Source organism: Ochotona princeps, chromosome 22 (assembly GCF_030435755.1).
Source record: "Ochotona princeps isolate mOchPri1 chromosome 22, mOchPri1.hap1, whole genome shotgun sequence".
NCBI lineage: Eukaryota > Metazoa > Chordata > Mammalia > Lagomorpha > Ochotonidae > Ochotona > Ochotona princeps.
Window position 1 is genome coordinate 20,030,425 of NC_080853.1, and position 21,493 is coordinate 20,051,917.

A 21,493-nucleotide genomic window follows, 5' to 3' on the forward strand; every position below is an offset into this window, starting at 1 on the left:
GTGGGGTCTCCTCCAGGGGCCTGAGGTCTCAGAGGGAGAAGGAAATTCAGGAAGGGGCCAGGTGTCCAGGGAGCTGCAAGGGCCACATTCTGCAAAGGCGGTCCCCCCACCCCTCTCTGGCGCCCCCTCCTCCTCCTCCCGCCCCTGTGCCACCCCCGCCCGGGAGTGCAGCGCAGGCGCGAGCCCAGATCGCTTTGCTCTGACTCTGGCTCCACTCGCTCCTTCGCTCGCTGCTGTCTCGGTGGACCCCGCAGGCAGAGGTGAGCTCAGCAAACGCCCCTCGCCCTCACTCACCTCCCTGAGGATCCCAGATCCCTCTGGTCCCCTGCGGTGTCCCACCTGGGACAGGACCTCCGTGCTTAACGGGGATGAGGGGAATCTGGAGCCTGGCCCTTGGCTGCAGAACACCTTAGGTGGGCGGGTTCTCTCACGCTAGCTCTAAAGACCCAGTCCTTCCCCTCTCTGCCTCAGTTTCTCTCCAGGGGAAGGGACGAGGTTGTTCTCACAGGGGTCGGATCAGAAATCAGGATGCAGTGAAGGAGGTGAAGGAGGTGTGAAGGAGCCGTGGCCTGATTCCCCCTCCTCTCGCCACAACCCCCGGGAGGGTGCCCTTTTTCGAGGCCAGAGCAGCGTCTGGGAATGAGCGGGTCTGGGCTGGCAGGGAGAGCTGCGAAGCGCGCCGAAGCTTTAATCTGTCGCTTCCGCCGCAATATCCCTCCAACTCCCCTACCGTGAATCCCCCTCCTCTTCCCGCTTCTGCCCACCAAGTTCCTCCCGGCGCAGGAAAGGCGCACCTCCCCAGGTTCCCATGGCAACCCTGCCGGATCCGCGCCATCTTCTCTCCCTCCTCCCCTCCGACCTCCTCCCGGCATCCCGAAAGCAGCGGGAGGGGCGCTGCTCAGGGGAGGCCCAGCCAAGGTCACCTTCATTCTCTGGCATAGCCTGCCGCAGGGGCGCGGGGCTGATCCGGGCTTCACGTCCCGGAGCCCCCTCCCTGTCCTCTTGCCTGGAGTCCCTCATTCACTGGGACCGACGCTCCGACAGGCGCCCGGGTCCCCACCGCTCTTCCCCCAGCTCCTCCAGCGCCTCCACCAGGGAGGCGCTCCCGTCAAACCCGCAGCAGATCCCGCCCTCCAGGATGCCTGCCAGCCCGGCACCGGGACTCCACCCGGGCCTCCCGTCCGCTCACGCCTCAGCTTGTCCTCCCTTCTGGCTCCACCGGGGCCCATTCACTTTAAATAATTATGAGCCTTGGGGCACGCGTCCCTGAACTGCCGAGGGGGTGAGCGGCTGAAGGGACACGCCTCACGGATCGCAGTTACGGCGGCGCTGCGGGACTGCCCGGCTGCGCACGGATGTGCGTGTGTTTGTTCGTTTCTGCTTCTCTGTGTTTCCCTGCGTGTATATATATTTCTCTATGAGGTATTTCTCTGCAGAGTGCCTGTGTGGGCGTGCACACATGCCTGTAAATCTCCAGGCAGGGCTGTGCGGTCCCTCCTGGTGGGAGGAGAGGTGGGCTGGCAGTGTCGTTCCCATCCTTCTCTGCGCCCTCCCCACCAGAATAAACTGTGGTTTTATGGACGCTCTCAGAGGGGCTGAGGGCCGTGGCGGGGAAAGAGGGAGTAACAGAAGCTGGGTCCTTTCTGGCCCCTCCTGGCCCTGGATTTGACCCCCTGGGTGTGGACGCACAGACCTATTCTCTTCTCCTGGGGGTGCAGGCGGGTCTCCCCAGATGCTCCTTCACCTCCTGTGGAGACTAGACCCGGTGTGACACTGAGAAGGCCTCCCTGAAGAGGGGCCTTTAAGGGCCTTGCAGCGTGGGGATGGAACAGTGTCCAGATGACAGTTACCGAGGAGAGCTTTGGGGGTGGAGGGAGAGGAAGGGCCTTTTGCTGCAACTGTGGAGCCCAGAGGGTTCAAATCCTAACAAGACCTGGTAATGATCCTTCCTCTGCACCAGGCACGATTCTCTCTCACAGCTGGGAAAGCTAATGATCAGAGAGGCCGAAGCACTTGTCTGATGTCACACAGCAAGGAGACAGTGGGGTTGGGATGCACAGGGCAGCCATGCTCTGGAACCCACAGTCCAGCGACCTCCAGCCCAGACATGCACCTGATGCTGACAGATGCCTGGCTCAGGGCTAAGTATGATCAACTCAGCGGCTGATCACAAAGGACCTGGGAGAAGGGGTCCAGGCAGGAGCCCAGTAGGCCAGGCTGTGCTATGGGCGAGAGGTGGGAAGTGCCGGGGAGATGGAGAGGGCCACGTGAGCAGCTCCCACCGACTTCTCGATCCATCACCCCGCTTGCCTGTACCCCTCCTCAGGGCTCCAGGATGCCAAGCTATACTCCCTCCTGCGGCTGTAGCCGTGGCACCAGCGTGGAGGGCGGCAAGTGGTATGGGGTCCGCTCCTATCTGAATCTCTTCTATGAGGATTGCGCAGGGACTGCCCTCAGTGATGACCCCGAGGGACCCCCAGTCCTGTGTCCCCGCCGACCCTGGCCCTCGCTGTGCTGGAAGGTAAGGCTGAAGATGCGACTGTTGTGATTTCTAAGGCTGAATGTGAGCTTCAGAGCGTAGAAAGGGGTGCACTGGCAGTTTGGAGTCTGTTAGAGTGACATGAATCCCAGCTCACCTGGGTGTGATTAGAGAGAGCCTGGACCTACTCTAGGCAGGAGGCCACAAGCTTCATGCCCCCAGGCAGTTTGATCAAGCAGATAACCCAGCACACAAAATGCTGCAGTTTCTGAGTCTCCCGGCTTGGCTTCCCGGCAGTGGCAGTCGCTGGTCCCTTTGTAACCTCTAAACACACACGAGCGCCAGCAGAAAGCAAAGCCCAGGCACGGAGCTCCTACAGAGAAGGGGAAGCGGCTAATGTCTGCCGAAGGCAAGGACAAACTACACAGCCGAGCGAGTTGGGGCAAGACTACAAGAGCACGTCGTTCTGTGGGTTTTCCACAGCCTCATTATGCAAATTATGGGGGGTGCAGAAGACCTAGGATGGCCAGGAATATAAATGCCATTAACCAGAAACTGTGTGTCATTCTGAGTCCTGGCTCACCCTGGTCACTCACCAGCCCTGAACTAATGACTATGGCCTGGGGTGGGGACCTACTGACTGGTAGGAAGTAGGGTTCATCTGACTTAAGTTTTTTTTGAAGATTTATTTGTTTTTATTACAAAGTCAGATATACAGAGAGGAGAGACAGAGAAAATCTCCCATTTGTTTCACTCCCGAAATGGCTACTACAATGATCAGGACTGGGCCAAACTGAAGCCAGGAGCCAGGAGCTTCCTCCGGGTCTCCCACATGGGTGTAGGGACCCAAGGCCTTTGGGCTATCCGCCACTGATTTCTCAGGCCATCAGCAGGCAAGCTGGTTCAGAAGTGGAACAGCCAGAACTTGAACCTGTGCCTACATGGATGTCAGCTTTGCAGGCAGAGGCTTTGTTTGCTATGCCACAATGCCACATCCTATCTCACTTAAACTTCACAGTGATTTCCCAGTGCCACACTGAGTTATCATTGTCAGGGTAATGGGAAGATGAGAGACAAGCAGACAGTTGAGATCCACAACATCCAGTGAGCGTGGTCAGCTAGCTGTGCCAGGTGGGGCTGTGTTCTTTCTTAACTTCCCATCAGACTGGAGTGGAGGGGTCCCTCCTGCTTTCAGAGGGCTTCTCTCCAGTAGGAAGGTGAGGTCCCCAGCTGCATGATGACATAGGGTCAGGTGTGCAGGAAGTTGTAGCTGGGGTTCATGTAGTCATTCAGCACTATGTGTCCATCCTCTGCACCAGGCTAGGCACAGAAGCCACCTAATGAACGCAGCAAGCAGGTGTCTGCTCCCCACAGTTCGCTGTCCACTGAGGCAAGCGGGCATCCCAACTGTGCACCAAGGGAGAAGTGCTGAATGCAAATGGATACAGGGTGTGTGCGGAGAGCAGAGCTGGAGACCTGGAAGAGCTGCCCCTAGGAGGGGAGGTTTGCAAGGAGATGGGAGGATACACAGGCGTTAACGCTGCTGGGACACAACAGGTGGACAGCCCTAAGGGACCAGATGGGACAGGGGTTCTCAAGGTTGGCTGGGGAAGCCAGCTGGGTGTGAGCCAGCAGGGAGGTGGAGGCAAAACCTGGAGATTGCAAACAGAACATGACAGTTCATGCATGCTTCCTGCTGGCTAGGTCCCAGCAGGTGTGTTCTGTGAGCCCAGCTGGCTCAAGGGGTTACCAGTTGGGTCCCTTGGCTAGGGGCCTCCCACTAACCATGCCTGCCTCTCCCCAGATCAGCCTGTCCTCGGGGACCCTGCTTCTGCTGCTGGGCGTAGCTGCCCTGATAACGGGCTATGCTGTGCCCCCCAAGCTGGAGAGCGTTGGCTTCAGTGAGGCCCCCATCCTGGACCAGCGTGCAGCCGACTACAACCAGGCCCTGGGCACCTGCCGCCTGGCAGGGACTGCGCTATGTGTGGCAGCTGGCATTCTGCTGGCTATCTGCCTCTTCTGGGCTGTGACGGGCTGGCTGAGCCAGGACACCAAGGCAGAGCTCTTGGACGCCGAGGCCGACAGCCCTGGGGAGGTCTTCAAGGACCAGCCAGAGCAGTTTGAGCCTGTCTTCCGCGATGGGGGTGGCCAGTCGTGGTTCTCAACACCCACCGGCCACTCAGGACAGCCAGTGCAGACCACCCAGCCCACACGGGACTTGTGAGCTGCCCAGGGTCCCTCATCATCCTCCCTACCATCCCTCCCCCTCCCAGCATCTCCCAACCCCTCCCTGTTGGCAGGCCTCCACTCAAACCCCTGGAAGACCCAAATCCTGGTCAAGTTTGGGCCTCAAATCCCTGCGTGCTCCCCCACCCCCTTGTGGGGATGTGCTCTGACTCAGGCAAGATGGCAGCCTTCAAGTCTTCCTGAGACATCTGGCTCCAGGTCCTTGGGGGCAGCAACCATGGCTCTCCACCTACCCCCATTATTCTTCTGTGACTCCAGGCCCCTGTCCCTTCAGACCGACAGGGGAGTGGACCTGATCCTGTGACTTCCCTGTCCTCCCTGCATTTGGGAACTGCCCCCTCAGGAGACACAGAGGGAGGAGATGCCCTCACCCCCACTCCCATCTCCCCCACCCTCTGTTTCAGGATGGGCCCAAAGGCTCTCAGTGTGCAAGGCTGGCCCCTCCCCCTGAGCACCAGATCCACCCCCATGGGCAGCTGCTAATCCCAGTCTGTAGGTGGAAGGGCGGGGCGAGGCGAAGGTCATGTGTCCAAGATCACGCTGTGCACTGTGGTACCTCAGGGATCAGGGACTGAGAGACTAGCAGGAGCCTCATGGTCCCCAAGCTGCTGTAGACATGGACCGAAAAGGTCTCTCCAAGGAGTAAGAGAAATGGGATGCCTTTGCCCTCGGCGTGCGCCTCCCTGGAAAACGCTGTTTCCAAGTCCTGACCCTGGGGACAAACTTGCGCTCCTGGTGGGGCGGCCGCACCTCCGGTCGGTTCCACTAGGCGGAGCTCCGGGACAGCTGGCGAGAGGAGCTTGAGGATTCCGCCCCTGCGCGGCCCTTGAGGGTCCTAGCCCCGCCCAGGAGGCAAGAGGCTGCAGGCCTGGCGCACCCCTCCCGCACCCCTTGCGTCCCACCTTCCCTTCCAATAAACAGCCGGGATGGACTCGAATGCTTCCTTTCTACCCTCGGGCTGGGGCTTGGGGAAGGAGCGACGACCCTGTCTCCCTGACACATGCGTGAGTTGGCCCTCTGTCGCAGAGCGCAGCCTCGGGTTTCAGGGAATTCCATCAACTCAGCCTGGTAGATAAATCCGGCAGGCCACCCACTGCCGCAGCCACCTCTCACTGTCCCGAGCCAGGGAGCCACCTCCAGCCCCCACTCTCACCTACCATCCACTCTGTGGCTCCCCCTTTTCCTGCTCTCCGGGACCCGCCTTTTGTACACCTCGCCCACATGCAGATCTGATCTCTAAGGAGTAGTCGGGGAGATGATCCCTGACCCAGGTGAGGTCAAGTTCCTCCCAGAATTCCTCCCTAGCTCAGAGTACAACCCAGGACCTGCCCCTTGGCAGGCAAAGGGAAGAGTCCACCAAGGGTCCTCCTGCGGGAGAGCCTGGGCCATTTTCTCATCTCAAGGAAGCCTGGGTTTGGCGTTGTTTATTTTTATTTGAAAGGTAGAGTTACAGAGAGAGAGGAGAGACAGAAAGAGATCCTCCATCCACTGATTCACTCCCAAATCGCCCCAATGGCCAGAGCTAAGCTGATCCAAAACCAGGAGCCAAGAGCTTCCTCCAGGTCTCCACGTAGGTGCAGAGGCCCAAGGACTTGAAGACATATTCAACTGCTTTTTCAAGGCGTAAGCAGGGAGCTGGATGGGAAGTGGAGCAGCTGGGACATGAACACCTGAATCAGTGCCCAAGTGGGATCCTGGTGTATGCAAGGTGAGGATTTAGCCACTAGGCTAATGCTGGGCCCCTTCCACAGGTTCTTAAATAAGCAAGTTACCTGCCTGGGTGCACACACTGACACACCAGGAGGAGCTGAGAAAGGTGGCTGACAAGGCCACACCTGCAGGATGCAGCCCCCTTCTCAGCCAAGCAGTAACATATGGATTCACCAAGGGCCAAAGGAACCTATAGCATTCCATATGTAGCACATTATAAGGTACAGTCCTTAGTCTCCTAAACCCCACCTCTGTTGCTTATTACAGTCCCCTGATAAAGACGACACCTCCCATTTCCCAGGAGGGACTTCCCTGACCTGCTGTCTGTGCTGGACCTGTGAATCTCACCTGGGAGCACTCCCAATAAAGCTTGCTTTAAGTTGAACTTTATTCTGTGTGGATTTCTGGTTCTGAACATGAACTCGAGCCTTACAACTATATCTAAGTAAGGATGGCTCAGAGAAATGAAGTGACTTGACCAAACTCATACAACGAGAAAAGGCTGGGATTCAAACCCCAGTGGTAGGGTTTCCCCTCTACCGTGGCGTGGATGTATTCATGAGTGGATTCACACTTTGGCACAGCCTGTGATCTTGTCCACAACACCTCCCTGTATGGGTCGGTTCCCAGGCCTGACAGCTTCCTGTTCTAGCCTCACGAAGACCTAGGACACACGGATTAAAGCCAGCTCTGGGCCCTGGGCCATGATGGTCCTGATGATGGAAGAACTCCCAGGATTTCATAAGCATCTGCCCCAGGGTTCCTTAAAGAAGAGAGAAAAACAGGATGTTCAGCAGTGCTGGGCAGGTCCCCATGCCAGGAGTAGTAGCCCCAGAGCACTCAGTAGGTGCCTGCAGGGTGAGTGCTGAATGAGCCAAGGAGGAGGCCGGTTCCTGGAGGTCCTGGGCAAGGGGGAAAATAGAGGAGTAAAAGAGTGAGGGGTGACTCAATCAACATCAACATAAAGGAGGGAGGAATTTAGTTTTTCTGCAGTTTTTAAAAATATGTACTTATAAGGGCCCAGCGCGGTAGCCTAGTGGTTAAAGTTCTTGCCTTGCACATACTGGGATCCCATATAGGCAGCTTCATATCCTGGTTGCTCCACTGCCCTTCCAGCTCCCTGCTTGTGGCCTCGGAAGGCAGTGGAAGATGGTCTAAAACCTTGGGCTCCTGCACCCATGTGGGAGACCTGGAAGAAGTTCCTGGAACCTGGCTGTTGTGGTTATTTGGGGAGCGAATCATCAGATGGAAGATCTTCCTCTCTGTCTCTCCCTGTCTCTGTATGTCTGACTTTGCAATAAAAATAAAATAAGTCTTTAAAAATTAAAAAAATATCTTACTCTCTTTATCTCCTCTCTGTATATCTGACTTTGCAATAAAAATGAAAAAAAAAACTTTAAAAAAAGATATATTTACTGCTTTTGGAAAGGCAGATCAGATTTATGGACAGAAGGAGATACAAAGAGAAAGATCTTCCCTCCACTGGTTCACTCCCGAGATGGCCACTATGGTCAGAGCTGAGCTGATCCAAAACCAGCATCAGCCCCTAGGCTGATTAAAGCCCAGCACAGGAAACCAAACCCATTTCCTGTAGGCTTGGGGCTGGAAGGAACACTTCCAGAAGCGGGCTCACTCTTACCCCCTGCCTTCCTCCTCCCACCACGTCTCCTGGGCAGCCCTAACCTCAGTGGGCTTCGCCCCCCAACCCCAACACTCGACTCAGCACCTGCCCCTGACTATGCCCCAAGGGCAGCTTTCACCCTGCTAATCAGAAGGCTCTACCTTCAGCCCAGCCCCTATCCTTAACCAGAGGGGGAAGAGGGAGAAAGGAGGGAATAGCAGGTGCAGGGAGCTCCTGTGGTTGAACAGCAGCCCCCTGAGGTCTACAGAAAGCACAAGTGAGCCAGGCCTGGCGGGGAGGGCTGAGGCTGATCCAGTCTCAGGCCAGATGATGAGGGGCTAATTCTGTCTCCAGGTCTGTGACTCAATCAAATGCTAGCACTGAAATTCAGGTCACCGAGCAGGGGTGGAAAAGGGCAGGTGCCCAGTCACTGATCAAATCATGTTCAGTTCAGGGACAGGGTCATGACCAGTGGTCAGTGTTTCAGACAACACTCAGCAGAAGCCCAAAGTGGGCAGTGTCCCGAGCCCAACCTTGTCTCTGTCTCCAGGGAGGGACTTTGAATTGGGGTGGGTTCTGGATTCCCCAAAGAGCTCCTTCCAGCCCTAAGTTCCATCACCTGCGTGCCCACCCCCATGCCCTCCATCCATCTCTTCACTTTTCCCAGGCTCCTGCCTGAGTGTCAGGCCCAATAGACCTCACTGTGGCCACCCAGGGTGAGCAGGGGCCTATAGGGGCTGTAGACAGAGCTCTGTGCCCAGCCTAGGCCCAGCGGGAACCACCTTGCTCAAAGTTTTCTGATGCAACTGGCTGCATATCCTGCCCTGCCCCCACCTGCTTTTCTCAGAAAGGGAAGTGCTGGCAGTGGCCTAGCTGGAGCACATATGATCCCTGTCCTTCCCTGGCCTCTGATGACTTCAGGATTTGCAACAGGCAGGCAGGCAGGCAGGCAGGAAAAAAGGAGGTCGGGGCAACAGGCCGATGACTCAGCAGCAACTCAGCAGCTGGGCACGGGCAGCCAGTAACTCTGCGGCCAGGCCAGGCAGAACCAGAGGCTGTCTCCCTGCTGCCCTCAACCTATGCCTGCACTCCCTGCAGGAAGGAGAGGCCCCTGGCCCTCAGCAAGCACCTGATGACCTTCTGCCCCTCCCCACCAAGCCCCTGAGGCTGAGGGTCACAGGGCTGTACAGCCGTAGACCCAGGACAGACCCAGGTACCCATAGGCGCACAGCAGAGGCTGCGACGCACGCAGGTGTCACCAGGAAGCATGAGTACTTGGTGGGCACAGCCGCAGGAGCCATGCTCAGGGGACGTGCTTGCCTCTGCCCATGCCCCAGGCTTTCCTGGAGTGTGTGTATGTTGGGGTGAGTGTTTATGTGTGTGTGTGTTGGGGCATTAGTGCTTTGGGATGTGTATGTGTGTTGGGGTATGTATAATAAGTTGGGGTGTATATGTCTTAGGTGTGTACGTGTTAGTATGTGTGTATTGAGGCATGTGTATATTGGGGTGTGTTGGGGGTGTGTGTGCACATGTCCTGGCTTTTGGGAATCATGACAGTTTTTTGTTTTTGTTTTGTGCAAAGTCAGATATACAGAGAGGAAGATCTTCCGTCCAATGATTCACTCCCCAAGTAACCTCAATGGTCAGTGCTGCACCAATCTGAAGCCAGGAGCCAGGAGCCTCCTCCCACACGGGTGCAGGGTCCCACGGCTTTGGGCCGTGCTGGGCTGCCCTCCCAGGCCAGAAGCAGGGAGTTGGATGGGAAGTGTGGCTGCCGGGATTAGAACCGATGCCCATATGGGATCCTAGTGCGTTCAAGGTGAGGACGTTAGCTGCTAGGCCACTGCGCTGGGCCCAAATAAATAAGTATATCTTGAAACAAACCACTGAAATCAGTGGCCACTGCCACCATGTAGCTTTTGAACACTTGAAGTATAACCACCGCCACTGAAAAATTAAACTTCTTGTGTGTGTGTGTAGAGCAGAGCATCAAGTGAAGTACTAAAACTGCTTTTTATTATTAAACTTGAGAGGCAGTGAATACGAGAGCAGGTATGGGGGTGGGGAAGGAGCACCTGTACTCTGGCTCAGTTCCGGAAGCCCACAGTGACTGGGCCTGAAGCTGGGAGTCAAAAACTTAGGGCAGGGCCCGGCGGCATGGCCTAGTGGCTAAAGTCCTCTCCTTGAGCGCCCCAGGATCCCATGTGGGTGCCGGTTCTGGTCCCAGCAGCTCCACTTCCCATCCAGCTCCCTGCTTGTGGCCTGGGAAAGCAGCTGAGGACGGCACAGGGCTTTGGGACCCTGCACCCGTGTGGGAGACCCGGAAGAGGTTCCAGGTTCCCGGCTTCGGATCAGCGTGCACCGGCCTGTTGCGGCTCACTTGGGGAGTGAATCATCGGACGGAAGATCTTCCTCTCTGTCTTTTCTCCTCGCTGTATATCCGACTTTCAATAACAATAAAATCTTAAAAAAAAAAAAAAAAAAAAAAGAATCTCAAAAGTGAGCCAGTAACACCAGAATTAAAAAAAAAAAAAAAAGAACTTAGGGCAGATTCTGTAGCTGCTGACAGGGCTGTGAGTGCTTGAGCTTCAGCACTTGCTGTCTCCCAGGTGCACGCTGGCAGGAAGCTGGGATTGGAGCTGGAACCAGGACGCGAACCCAGGCACTCCACAATGTGGGATGCAGGCATCACACCCATAATCTCAATCACTGTGCCAAAACTGAGCCCTAAACACCCCCCACCTGCAGATACTTCCTCTCCGGCCCCCATCATGCTGGAGGACAAATCTATCCTGCTACATATTTTTTCTTTCATATTTTTCATGTCAGGAAAGTATGCGACCCTTTTGTAATCTATCTTAAATAATCTTGCCCATTGCTTTTATTGTCTGGCACAGCACAGAACAAAGGCAGGCATGTGTAGGGACATCCCCCAGCCCAGCCCAGGGCTGGCTTCATAGGGGGCTAAGAAAACAGCCAGCCCTTACAGTAGCCAGCTGGCTGCACCTGTCCTGCAGGAAATTACTTCATTCAACCCCTCCCCAACAGGGGAGTCACAAATCCCAGAATGCCCTGGGGTGCTGAGGGAAAGGAGCTCCAAGATCCTCGGGGAGCTGGCCCCTGGGATTCCAGAACCAGGGGGCACTGAGGTGGCTTGAAGGCCTGGGTGCAAGTCCAGTAGGAGGCTCCCCCTGTCAGTGGCCAGTGTTTCCACTCTGTTTTTTTTTTTTTTAATATTTATTTGAAAGGCAGAGGTATTTTACTTTAGTTTTAGTCATTGTTTAAACCTAGTTATGGGGGAAAAGAGATGTTCCATCCAATGGTTCACTCCCCAAATGGCAACAGCTGTCAAACCCAGGATTCAGAAACTCCGAGATTCGGGTCTCCCACAGAGGGGCAGGGGCCAAAGCACTCGGGCAAAACAACTTATTTCCAGGTCAGAGAGCGGGCGAGCTCCAGCCCTGCGGATCCCAGAGGCCCTGGTGCGCAGGAAGGCGGGGTCCCCGGGGCGGCAGGCGGAGCCGGCGAGGCGGGGCGCGCGGGTGGTGCAATCGGCTGCCCGAGGGCGTCAGGCTGTGACCGATTAGCTCAGGTTTACATCACCCTGACCGGGACCCGGGCCGGCGCGGGAGCCCGCCAGACACTCGCAGAGGGAACGGCGGCCGCTCCAAGTACACGCATTCTCTGCTGGTAGCCCGGGACGGGACGTTCACCTGTTGGAGCCCTCGGGCGCGGCAGGAGAGGCGGCCTAGGCCGAGGGGGCGTCCACGCGTTCCTCACACGCGGCTTTCCATCAGCTCCGCCGTCTGAGCACGCCGGGGGCCCAAGGTCCTCCCCGGGTCTCGGGTGACGCGGAGTGGGAGTGGAGCGTGTCCCCGGAGATTCAGGTGTCTGGCTGTCGCCGCCGAGTAGGGTGTGCTGCGTCTGTGGGACCTGGTGGAGGTGAGCATGGGGCGCTCGCTGGGCCATCGAAGGGCTTAGGGTCTTTGTGTGTATGTGTGTGTGCGCGCGCGCGTGTGTGGCAGGGTGCAGGGATCTGTGGGTTCCGCGTGAGTCCGTGGGAGGGGAGGCCTGGGCGGGGTGTCTCTCGGGGGTCCATATCTCAGAGCACAGAGAACTACAGGGAGAGCTGGGCTCCTGTGACAGCACACAGTACATGCAGTACCCGGTACATGCAGGCTCCGGGGCGGAGCGGGGCACACCTCCCGGCCTGGGGCCCCACCTCCTTCCCCCATCCCTGCCCCTGTAGACCCCAAACACCTGCCGCCACGAGGGGTAGCAGGGGAAGGGCTGGCCGCCCCTGCTGGTGAACACCCCCGGAAGGCCACTTAACGGTGAGTGTGGCCCTGGCTTATGGGCTTGGACAACGTGTGCTGGGGAGAGGTTTAGTGTAAGCCGCCCACATCTTCCCTCACTCCCACCTAAGGCAGGACTCAGAAGTCTTGGGATTTCCACCTGCTTCTCTGAGGGTGAAGTGGAGCTGTGTGGTGGGCCAGACCTGCACGGGGGGCTCGGAAGGGGCCAGGACTGCAACTAGCTTGGGTCCTTCTCGCAGCAGAAACTTAACTTCTGGAGAAAACGAACACCCTGGTTTGAAATCTGATTTTTGAAAGAGAAAACATCTTCACCTGTCCACTGAAACACTTCCTTCTCTAAGTGGTGGGGAGATACTGAGGCCAGTTTGAGCCTGTATAGTATTCTTCCTCCTAGGATTTAGCCAGCTGTCTGCTGCCTGATATTTGGGGGACGTCCTGCCTTTTGTCATTAGGCACAAGCCTCTGGTGGACAACCTTTTGTCTCTTGTTTTTTTTTTTTTTAATTCCTTTCTTTTTTTTTTTTAAGATTTATTTTATTTTTATTACAAAGTCAGATATACTGAGAGGAGGAGAGATAGAGAGGAAGTGGAGCTGCCGGGATTAGAACCAGCGGCCATATGGGATCAAGGCGAGGACCTTAGCCACTAGGCCATGCTGCCGAGCCCTTGTCTCTTGTTTTTCTACGAGTAGTTTAACTGGAGGATGAAGTGGGACATACAACCTTTCTTTCTTTTTTTTTTTTTTTTTAAGATAGATTTTTATTACAAAGTCAGATATACAGAGAGGAGGAGAGACAGAGAGGAAGACTTTCCATCCGATGATTCACTCCCCAAGTGAGCCGCAACGGGCCGGTGCGCACCGATCCGAAGCCAGGAACCAGGAACCTCTTCCAGGTCTCCCACGTGGGTGCAGTGTCCCAAAGCTTTGGGCTGTCCTCGACTGCTTTCCCAGGCCACAAGCAGGGAGCTGGATGGGAAGTGGAGCTGCTGGGACCAGAACCGGCACCCATATGGTATCCCAGGGCATTCAAGGCAAGGACTTTAGCCGCTAGGCCACGCCGCCGGGCCCGGGACATACCACCTTTCAAAGCATGTTGCTAAGTCCTTCCTCTGTCAGGGGAGGCACCCGCCCCACCAGCAGCCTCATGCTAGAGCCTGTCTCTCTTTTCTCCTAGATGCCGGCCACTCCTGCGGGTTCCAGGAAGAAGTGTTTGGAGCCAGATGATGATTTAGAGGCCAGATGTCCCATCACAAAACGAGCTCGAAGTGGGCCCCAGCCCAGGCCACCCCCCTGCCTGCTGCCTTTGAGCCCAGCCCCCACCCTACACCCTGCACCTGCTGTGGTCCCCGCCTCCCGGATTGGGCCCTATGTCCTCCTGGAACCCAAGGAGGGTGGGCGGGGCTACAGGGCCTTGCACCAGCCCACAGGCATGGAGTACACCTGCAAGGTACGTTCCCAGGGCCTGCCCCCTCCCACAGTCCCAGGGCGGCTGCCAGGGCCCATGCGACCCTTGTGTTTATTCACTGCCGTGTTCATTGTGCCCTTGATGGGTCGAGAGCTGAGAGCCAGAGCAGGCTTAGGCCCAACCCTGCAGGACTCACAGCCTAGACAAGGCATTGTGGTGAGCGCTGCAAGGGTGGGCTGAGAGACCCTGGGGGTGCAATCCAGGAGCAGGCACTTGGAGTTAGCCTGATAGAAGAGGGAGAGTCCCAGGCAGGGCAAGAATAGTGTTGAGGCCAAGAGGGGCAGGTGCATAGCACTGCAGGGGGTACTGAGTGCAGAGGGGGTACAGGGGCGGGCAGTGGAAGCAGCAGGCAGGAGCTCCTGCTGTACTGCAGACAGCCACTGCAGGTGTTGGCGCAGGAGGAGTGGAAGATATGGGGAGACAGTGACACTCCTGGGACCCTGAAAGCGATCAGGAACCCAACCTGTGTCCATTTTACAGATGGGAAAACTGAGGTCAAGGAAGGGAAAGGGCCAAACATGAAGTCACCTAGCACTAGGCTGCAAAGAAGGAATCGAGAAGTCTGATTTCTGACAGGAGTCAGGAAGCTGCAGGCCCAGGCCCCTGGAGGTTCAGCCAGACCAGAAAGACCGAAATGAGGCTAACAGGTATACCAATGGGTGCTTACTCTGCACCAAATACAATGTTGATTACTCCGTGGGCATAATATCTCAATTTTCACACAACCCACATGTAACAACTCTTCTTAAATATTTACTTATTTGAAATGCCAAGTTACAGAGAGAAGTCTTCCATGTGCTGGGTCACTCCTCAAATGCTACCACAGGACAGGAGCAGGACAAAGCCAGAGAAGCTTCTTCTGGGGCTCGAGCACTAGGGCCGTCCTCTACCGCCTTCAAGGTGCATTAGCATGGAGCTGGGTCAGAAGTGGAGCAGGTAGGACTCCACCTGATGTCTATGTGGGATGTCTCACACCGCCCCAGAATCTCCCCCAGGGCCTGGAAGGAACCTTGAACTCTGAGTTTCCTTGCTGCAGCCTCTAGGTTTTTCCTGTTCATTCTGAGTGGGGAGGCAGTGCCCATGCCAGGAGGAATGACCCAAGCTGGCTAGAGGACGTAGCCACGCCCTTTCCCTGGCTCGTGCTCTTGTTCAGATGCCTGGGAACAGGGCCCTGTGCTGTGCTGACAGCATTCTAGTGGGGACTCCAGCAATCCTGCGAGTGAACGAGCCAGTGAACTTGTAGCCAGGATCCCAAGTGCAGTGGGACAAGCCAAGCTGGGTATTATGAGAAATGGGTGGAGCAGTGAGGCACAGGTGGCTTAGCGAGGGATGGGCAGGGGGATCTCTCTGCCCAGGGACTTTTGAGCTGTGACCTGCATGGTGACAGGGAAGCAGCCTCAGCACTGTCCAGGGTAGCAGGGACAGGTACAAGGGCACAGAGGTGGGTGTGGGTTGGACAACTACAAAGAAAGTCTTTTCCATTTGGAAGTTATTTCCTCTGTACCACTCCAACTATAATTTTTCCCTTCTACTTTATGAAAAAGCAATGTTTTTTCTTTGATTTTGAAGATTAATTTATACAAAAGGTAGAGTGACAGAGAGAGATATCAATTTTCCATCCACTGGTTCACTCTCCAAATGTCAGCAACAGCCTGCAACTCCATCCAGGTCTCCCACATGAGTGCAGGGCCCCAAGCATTCGGGTCATCGTCTGTTACCTTCCCAGGCATCTTAGGGGGGTGGAGGAGAGGCACTGGATCAGAAGTAGAGGAACAGGTGGCAGATGGGAGGCGGGACTGGAACTGTGCTAACACGGGGTGCCAGCATGGCAGGTCACGGCTTAATGTGCTGTAGCACATGTAGTGTGTGTGTCTGTGCTTTAGGTATTTTTGTTCATGGGTTAAATGTGTATATGCTTTTCTATTTGTAAAAAAAAGATGTATTTGTAAAGCAGAGTGACAGGGCAAGAGAGAGAGAGAGAGAGAGAGAGCTTCCAGCTACTGTTTTCACTTCCCAAATGGCTGCTGGGGTGAGGCCTGGGTGAGGCAGGAGCCAGGAACTCTGGGTGTCCCACATCAGTGGTGGGGACTCAGCTATCTTCCACTGTTTGCCCGGCGCACTAGCAGGGAGCAGAGAGAAAGCAGGAAACCCTGAACTCCAGCCAGCACTGCCATGGCAACTTAACTTGCTGTGCCACAACACCAGCTTCTATGCTTCAAAGTCATGTGCAAAGGATTTCAGTCAGAGAAACGTCACTTCCAAAATACTCCCTGTGCTAGCGTTGCCTTGGTCCCATCAAGCATTCATCAGCATTTATAAACACTTAGCTTGTTGGCTTGCTTATATCATTTTGTGTTAGAATGTGAGTTCCTGGAGCCCAGCACAATAGCCTAGTAGCTAAAGTTGTCGCCTTGAACATGCCGGGATCCCATATGGGTGCAGGTTCTAATCCCGGCAGCCCAGATTTCCATCCAGCTCCCTGCTTGTGGCCTGGGAAGGCAGTTGAGGATGGCCCAAAGCCTTGGGACCCTGCACCCACATGGGAAACCCGGAAGAAGTTCCTGGCTCCTGGCCTCAGATCAGTGCAGCACCGGCCATTGTGGCTGCTTGGGGTGAATCAACAGATGGAAGATCTTCCTCTCTGTCTCTCCTCATCTTTTTATATCTGCCTTTCCAATAAAAATTAATAAATCAAAAAAAAGGAAAAAAGAATGTGAGTTCCTGGAAGGTAGCGATGTGTCTGTAGGTCCAGTGAGTGGCCAGGTGGGCTCCAGGCCAGTAGTGCAGTGAGTCAAAGAGTTTAGGGCATGGTGGGTCCTGGAAGAGATGACTTTGGTGGTGAGGAACCAGCAGCTGGGACTCAGCTCTTCTGGGTTTACTGCAAGCTGAAGGTTGCTGTTCTGTCTGGGGTACCACACAGGGTAGCAGGTGCAGTTTCCAATCTCAGAGGCTGCAGCCCTGCAACTTCCTCAAGTGTAAAATGGAGCTCTTCTGGTCCTAAAGGGCAGTTGTCTGGATTGAGCCGGGCACATGCTATGTCCACAGTGTGTGTGGTGGCCCTGAAAGAGGCCCCCACTGCACCCACGCTGTGCTTAAACAGATCTTGGCCCACAGGTGTACCCGGCCACTCAGGCCCAGGCTGTGATGGAGCCCTACACCCGGTTGCCCCGCCACCAGCATGTGGCCTGGCCCACTGATATCCTGGCTGGCACCCAGCACCTCTACGCCTTTTTTGCTCGGACCCACGGTGACATGCATAGCCTGGTGCGCAGCCGCCGGCGTCTCCCAGAGCCTGAGGCTGCAACACTCTTTCACCAGATGGCCAGCGTCCTGGCACACTGCCACCAGCACGGGTTGGTTCTGCGGGACCTCAAGCTGCGGCGCTTCGTCTTCGCCGACCACCGGAGGTGAGTGTGGCTGCTGACTTGTGGGGCGCCCCTGAGAGGTGGGCTGGGCTGGTGTCACTGAGGTCAGGAAGGGAAAGGGGAAGCCGGTGGCAGGGAAGCCGATTTGGTCTCTCCCTGCTGCTGGGGAGAGTTGGCATTTCCATCACAGCCCCTACCCAGGGCAAGTGTAGCCAGGGTAAAGCAGAGCGCAGCCCAGCGGATGTGGGAAATAAGACTCTGTTCTTCCCCCCGACCCGCCTCCTGTATCACATGCACAGACTCTAGGTTTGCTGAGCCCGGCATTCTGGTGCTCTGGCACAGTGAATTAAGCCTTCGCTTGCAGTCTTGGCCAGTTCACCCCCAGCTGCTGCACTTCCAGTCCAGCCTGTGCACCTGGGAAAGCCATCTAAGATGGTTTGATGGGTCCCTCACCAGCATTGGAGATCAGGGAGAAGCTCCTGGCTTTAGCCAAGCCTTGTAGCCATTTGGAAAGTGAACCAACAGATGGAAAAATCTCTCTGTGTAACTCTGCCTTTCAAATAAATTATTGTTATTATTATTTAAAGATTTATTAATTTTTATTGCAAAGTCAGATACACAGAGAGGAGGAAAGGCAGAGAGAAATATCTTCCGTCCAATGGTTCACTCCCCAAGTGACCCCAATGGCCGGTGCTGCACCAATCCGAAGCCAGGAGCCAGGAACCTCCTCTAGGTCTCCCACGTGGGTGCAGGGTCCCAAGGCTTTGGGCCGTCCTTGACTGCTTTCCCAGGCCACAAGCAGGGAGCTGGATAGGAAGTGGGTCTGCCGGGATTAGAACCAGCACCCATATGGGATTCCACTGCGTTCAAGGTGAGGACTTTAGCCGCTAGGCCACTACGCCGGGCTCCAAATAAGTTAGTTCTTTTCTAAACTCACCTTGTTCAGCTACCTGCTGGAGAGACCATTAGGAAATGTATGCCTCTCAGGGTCTTAGTTTATTTTTTATTCTCATGCTGATTTATTCCTGAGGCAGAGACAGATTTCCGCATCCACTGGTTCATTCCCCAAATGCCTTTGAGAGCTGGTGTTCAGCTAGGCCTCTGCCATGGCTGCCAGGAAGCCGGTGCGGAGCTGCCATCTGCTGCCTCCCCGGCTGTACATGAGCAGGAAGCCAGGACCAGGAACCGGAGGCAGGTCTCACACAGCCTCGGCCATGTGGGATGTGAGCCTCTTAACCGCTAGGCCAGGCACCTGACCCCTTGGAATCTTTTATTTTTCAAGATTTATTTTATCTATTTCAAAGAGTGACAGAGATGGGCTAACAATGTGGCACAGTGAGTTAAACTTCTGCTTGTAGCACTAAACACCCCGTATCAGTGCTGGTTCCAGTCCTGGCTGCTCCACTTATGGTCCAGCTTCCTGCTGAGCATAAGTGGCCTGAGTCCTTGGGTCCCTAACCCCACGTGGGAGACCCAGAAGAAGCTCCTGGCTCCAGACCGGCCCAGCTCTGGCTGTTGCAGGCATTTGGCAAGTGAAATCAGTGGATGGAAGATCTCTCTCCCTCTCTCTGTGACTCTACCTTTCAACTAATAAAACATACTTTTTTTTTTAAAGATTTATTATTATTGGAAAGCCGGATATACAGAGAGGAGGAGAGACAGAGAGGAAGATCTTCCATCCGATATTTCACTCCCCAAGTGAGCTGCAAAGGGCCGGTGCTGCACCAATCCGATGCCAGGAACCAGGAACTTCTTCCGGGCCTCCCACGCGGGTGCAGGGTCCCAAAGCTTTGGGCCGTCCTCGACTGCTTTCCCAGGCCACAAGCAGGGAGCTGGATGGGAAGTGGAGCTGCTGGGATTAGAACCGGCGCCCATATGGGATCCCGGGGCTTTCAAGACGAGGACTTTAGCCGCTAGGCCACGCCGCCGGGCCCTTTACGTTTTTTTTTTTTTTTTTTTTAAGTGACAAAGAAAGAGGAAGAGACAAAAGGAAACAGAAATTTATTCCCTGCTTATGCCCCCAAATGGCTGCAGTGGTTGGGCTGGGCTAGGCTGAAGCCAGTAGCAGGAGCTCCATCCACGTTGCCCATGTGAGTGGCAGAAACACAAGCCTTTTTTTTTTTTTTTTAAATTGGAAAGGCAGATTTACAGGGGAAGGAGAGCCAGAAAGATCCTCCCTACACTGATTTACTCCCCAAGTGGCCACAACCGATTGAAGCCAGGAGTGTCTTCTGGGTCTCCCATGTGGGTGCAAAGTCCCAAGGCTTTGGCGATCTCTACTGCTTTCCCAGGCTATAAACAAGGAGCTAGATGGGAAATGGAGCAACCAGGACACGAACTGGGATCCTGGTGCATACAAGGCGAGGTTTTAGCCACTGAGCCACTGAGCCATGGTGCCGGGCCCCCTCAGGGTCTTAGATGATACTGCGGTGTGATCTTGAGAAAAGCTTTAACCTCTCTGAGACTGGACTTGCTTGTGGGTGAAGTTTGAGGACGGGCTCCTGCTTGTACAATGCCAGGAAGTGCTTGGGAATGGGTACTCTCAAGGGGTGATGCCATGGGTGTGGGGAAGGAGGATGCTCCAGACAGGGCCTGAGCCCTCCGTGTCTGCCCCCAGGACGACACTGGTGCTGGAGGACCTGGAAGATGCATGTGTGCTCACGGGGTCTGACGACTCGCTGTGGGACAAGCACGCGTGCCCTGCCTACGTGGGCCCTGAGATCTTGAGCTCCCGGGCCTGCTACTCGGGCAAGGCAGCCGACGTGTGGAGCCTGGGTGTGGCGCTCTTCACCATGCTCGCCGGCCACTACCCCTTCCAGGACTCGGCCCCAGCCCTGCTTTTCGGCAAGATCCGTCGTGGAGCCTTTTCCCTGCCCGAGGGCCTCTCGCCTGCTGCTCGCTGCCTGGTGCGCTGCCTGCTTCGCCGGGAACCCGCTGAGCGGCTCACTGCCCCTGGCATCCTGTTGCACCCCTGGCTGAAGGCAGCCCCAGGTCCCTCGGCCCCATCCCGCTTCTGGGAGGGTGATCAGGTGGTCCCCGAGGGGCCAGGCCTGGAGGAAGTGGAGGGGGAGGGAGAGTTGGGTCTGTATGGCTAGGACTGGCCCTCTGGACCTGTAGACTGGAGGTGGAGCCTGGGGGTGTCCAAGCTTCCACCTGCCTTTTGGACCCAGCCCTACCCTAAGTGCCTCCTAGGAGCTAGTAGGGGCACAGGGTGCCATCCCGGCTCCTGTCTCGATGCTCCAGGGTGCTGGCCACATCCTGAGCCTGCAGACACAGCTTTGAGCCAAGGACACTGGCGTTCCAGGGTCACAGTTTATCCCAATCCCTCGTGCTGCCATCCATGGGGACAGGCCCCTCCACAAAGCACCCAGCTGCCTTTGAACTTGCCCGTCAGAGCACTGGAAGGTTCTCTATGCCAAAGACTCCAAACCGCTGGCCTGCCTCTCAGGGAAACAGCCCTGGCCACTGTGGCCTCCTGATCTTCCAGGCCGGCGCCAGGTCCTCACCAGCCCTGTTCTCATCGGGCTTAAGCAGCGGTTGTGGGGTGTGAGGGAGGCTTGTCTGCTTTGATGACCTGTAACCTGAACACCAGGGTTGGCGGGGGTTCTCTCATGGTCACCTGCAAAGTCCAGGCCTGAGCTGGGGTACTTGGGCCCAGGACTCAGCACACTGGGGATGGACTCTCTGGTGTGCGTGTTTTCACTTTGTACCTAGTTTGGGAGACTTGGAAAAATACTTTAATGTCCCAGAGAGACTTCCCTATCTTCCACTCATCTCTTACTGCCTGTAAAACTGGCCCCCAGGGGTCAGTGCTGTGACATGGCGGGTTAAGCAGCAGCATCCTATATGAGCACTGGTTCGAGTCCTGGCTGCTACACTAACGCTCCAGCTGCCTGTGCATGTGCCTGGGCAAGCAACGGAATATGGGCCAAGTGCTTAGGCCTCTGCCATCGGCAGGGGAGACCTGAAGGGTGTTCCGGCTCCAGGCTTTGGCCTGGACCAATCCTCGCTGTTGTGGCCATCTAGGAATAGAAGATCACTGTGTGTCTGCCTTTTGAATAAAATGAATCTTAAAACAGTCCCTGGACAAGGCCAGAGGTGTGTGTCACGTGTCCACTGCAGCGGCGGCATTTGGGGAACAGACTCCCACAAATGATCTTCCCATATTCCCTTTCTTCCTGTTTTCTTTTTCTTTTTTTTAAAGAAAAATTTTTAAAAGATTTAATTTTTATTGCAAAGTCAGATATACAGAGAGGAGGAGAGACAGAGAGGATGATCTTCCATCCGATC

General features: G+C 55.7%; 2 protein-coding genes across 3 annotated transcripts; both read left to right on the plus strand.

Annotated features, from left to right (window-relative positions):
* Positions 1–220: 220 nt before the first annotated feature.
* NRSN2 (neurensin 2) lies at positions 221–4,845 on the plus strand. The gene is made up of 3 exons (XM_004586001.3): positions 221–260; positions 2,327–2,521; positions 4,284–4,845. The coding sequence occupies exons 2-3, from the start codon at positions 2,336–2,338 to the stop codon at positions 4,701–4,703; spliced, it is 606 nt and encodes a 201-aa protein (XP_004586058.3). The 5' UTR covers positions 221–260; positions 2,327–2,335; the 3' UTR covers positions 4,704–4,845.
* A 6,751-nt stretch (positions 4,846–11,596) lies between these two features.
* On the plus strand, positions 11,597–20,800 carry TRIB3 (tribbles pseudokinase 3). Of its 2 annotated transcripts, XM_058679721.1 has the most exons (4): positions 11,597–11,999; positions 13,548–13,820; positions 16,953–17,245; positions 19,821–20,800. In XM_058679721.1, exons 2-4 carry the CDS (start codon positions 13,548–13,550, stop codon positions 20,296–20,298), a joined length of 1,044 nt encoding a protein of 347 aa, XP_058535704.1. In that variant the 5' UTR covers positions 11,597–11,999; the 3' UTR covers positions 20,299–20,800. The 2 variants fall into 2 exon arrangements, with proteins under 2 accessions (XP_058535704.1, XP_058535705.1); XM_058679722.1 differs by lacking the exons at positions 11,597–11,999; positions 13,548–13,820 and adding an exon at positions 13,827–13,994.
* Positions 20,801–21,493: the final 693 nt, after the last annotated feature.

Excerpts from the sequence above, each read along its gene's own strand:
- NRSN2 (XM_004586001.3), top strand. The coding sequence starts at position 2,336 with ATGCCAAGCTATACTCCCTCCTGCGGCTGTAGCCGTGGCACCAGCGTG. Across the intron at positions 2,522-4,283 it reads GGCCCTCGCTGTGCTGGAAG|ATCAGCCTGTCCTCGGGGAC; the intron begins GTAAGGCTGAAG and ends GCCTCTCCCCAG.
- TRIB3 (XM_058679721.1), top strand. The coding sequence starts at position 13,548 with ATGCCGGCCACTCCTGCGGGTTCCAGGAAGAAGTGTTTGGAGCCAGAT. Across the intron at positions 13,821-16,952 it reads GCATGGAGTACACCTGCAAG|GTGTACCCGGCCACTCAGGC; the intron begins GTACGTTCCCAG and ends CTTGGCCCACAG. Across the intron at positions 17,246-19,820 it reads GTCTTCGCCGACCACCGGAG|GACGACACTGGTGCTGGAGG; the intron begins GTGAGTGTGGCT and ends GTCTGCCCCCAG.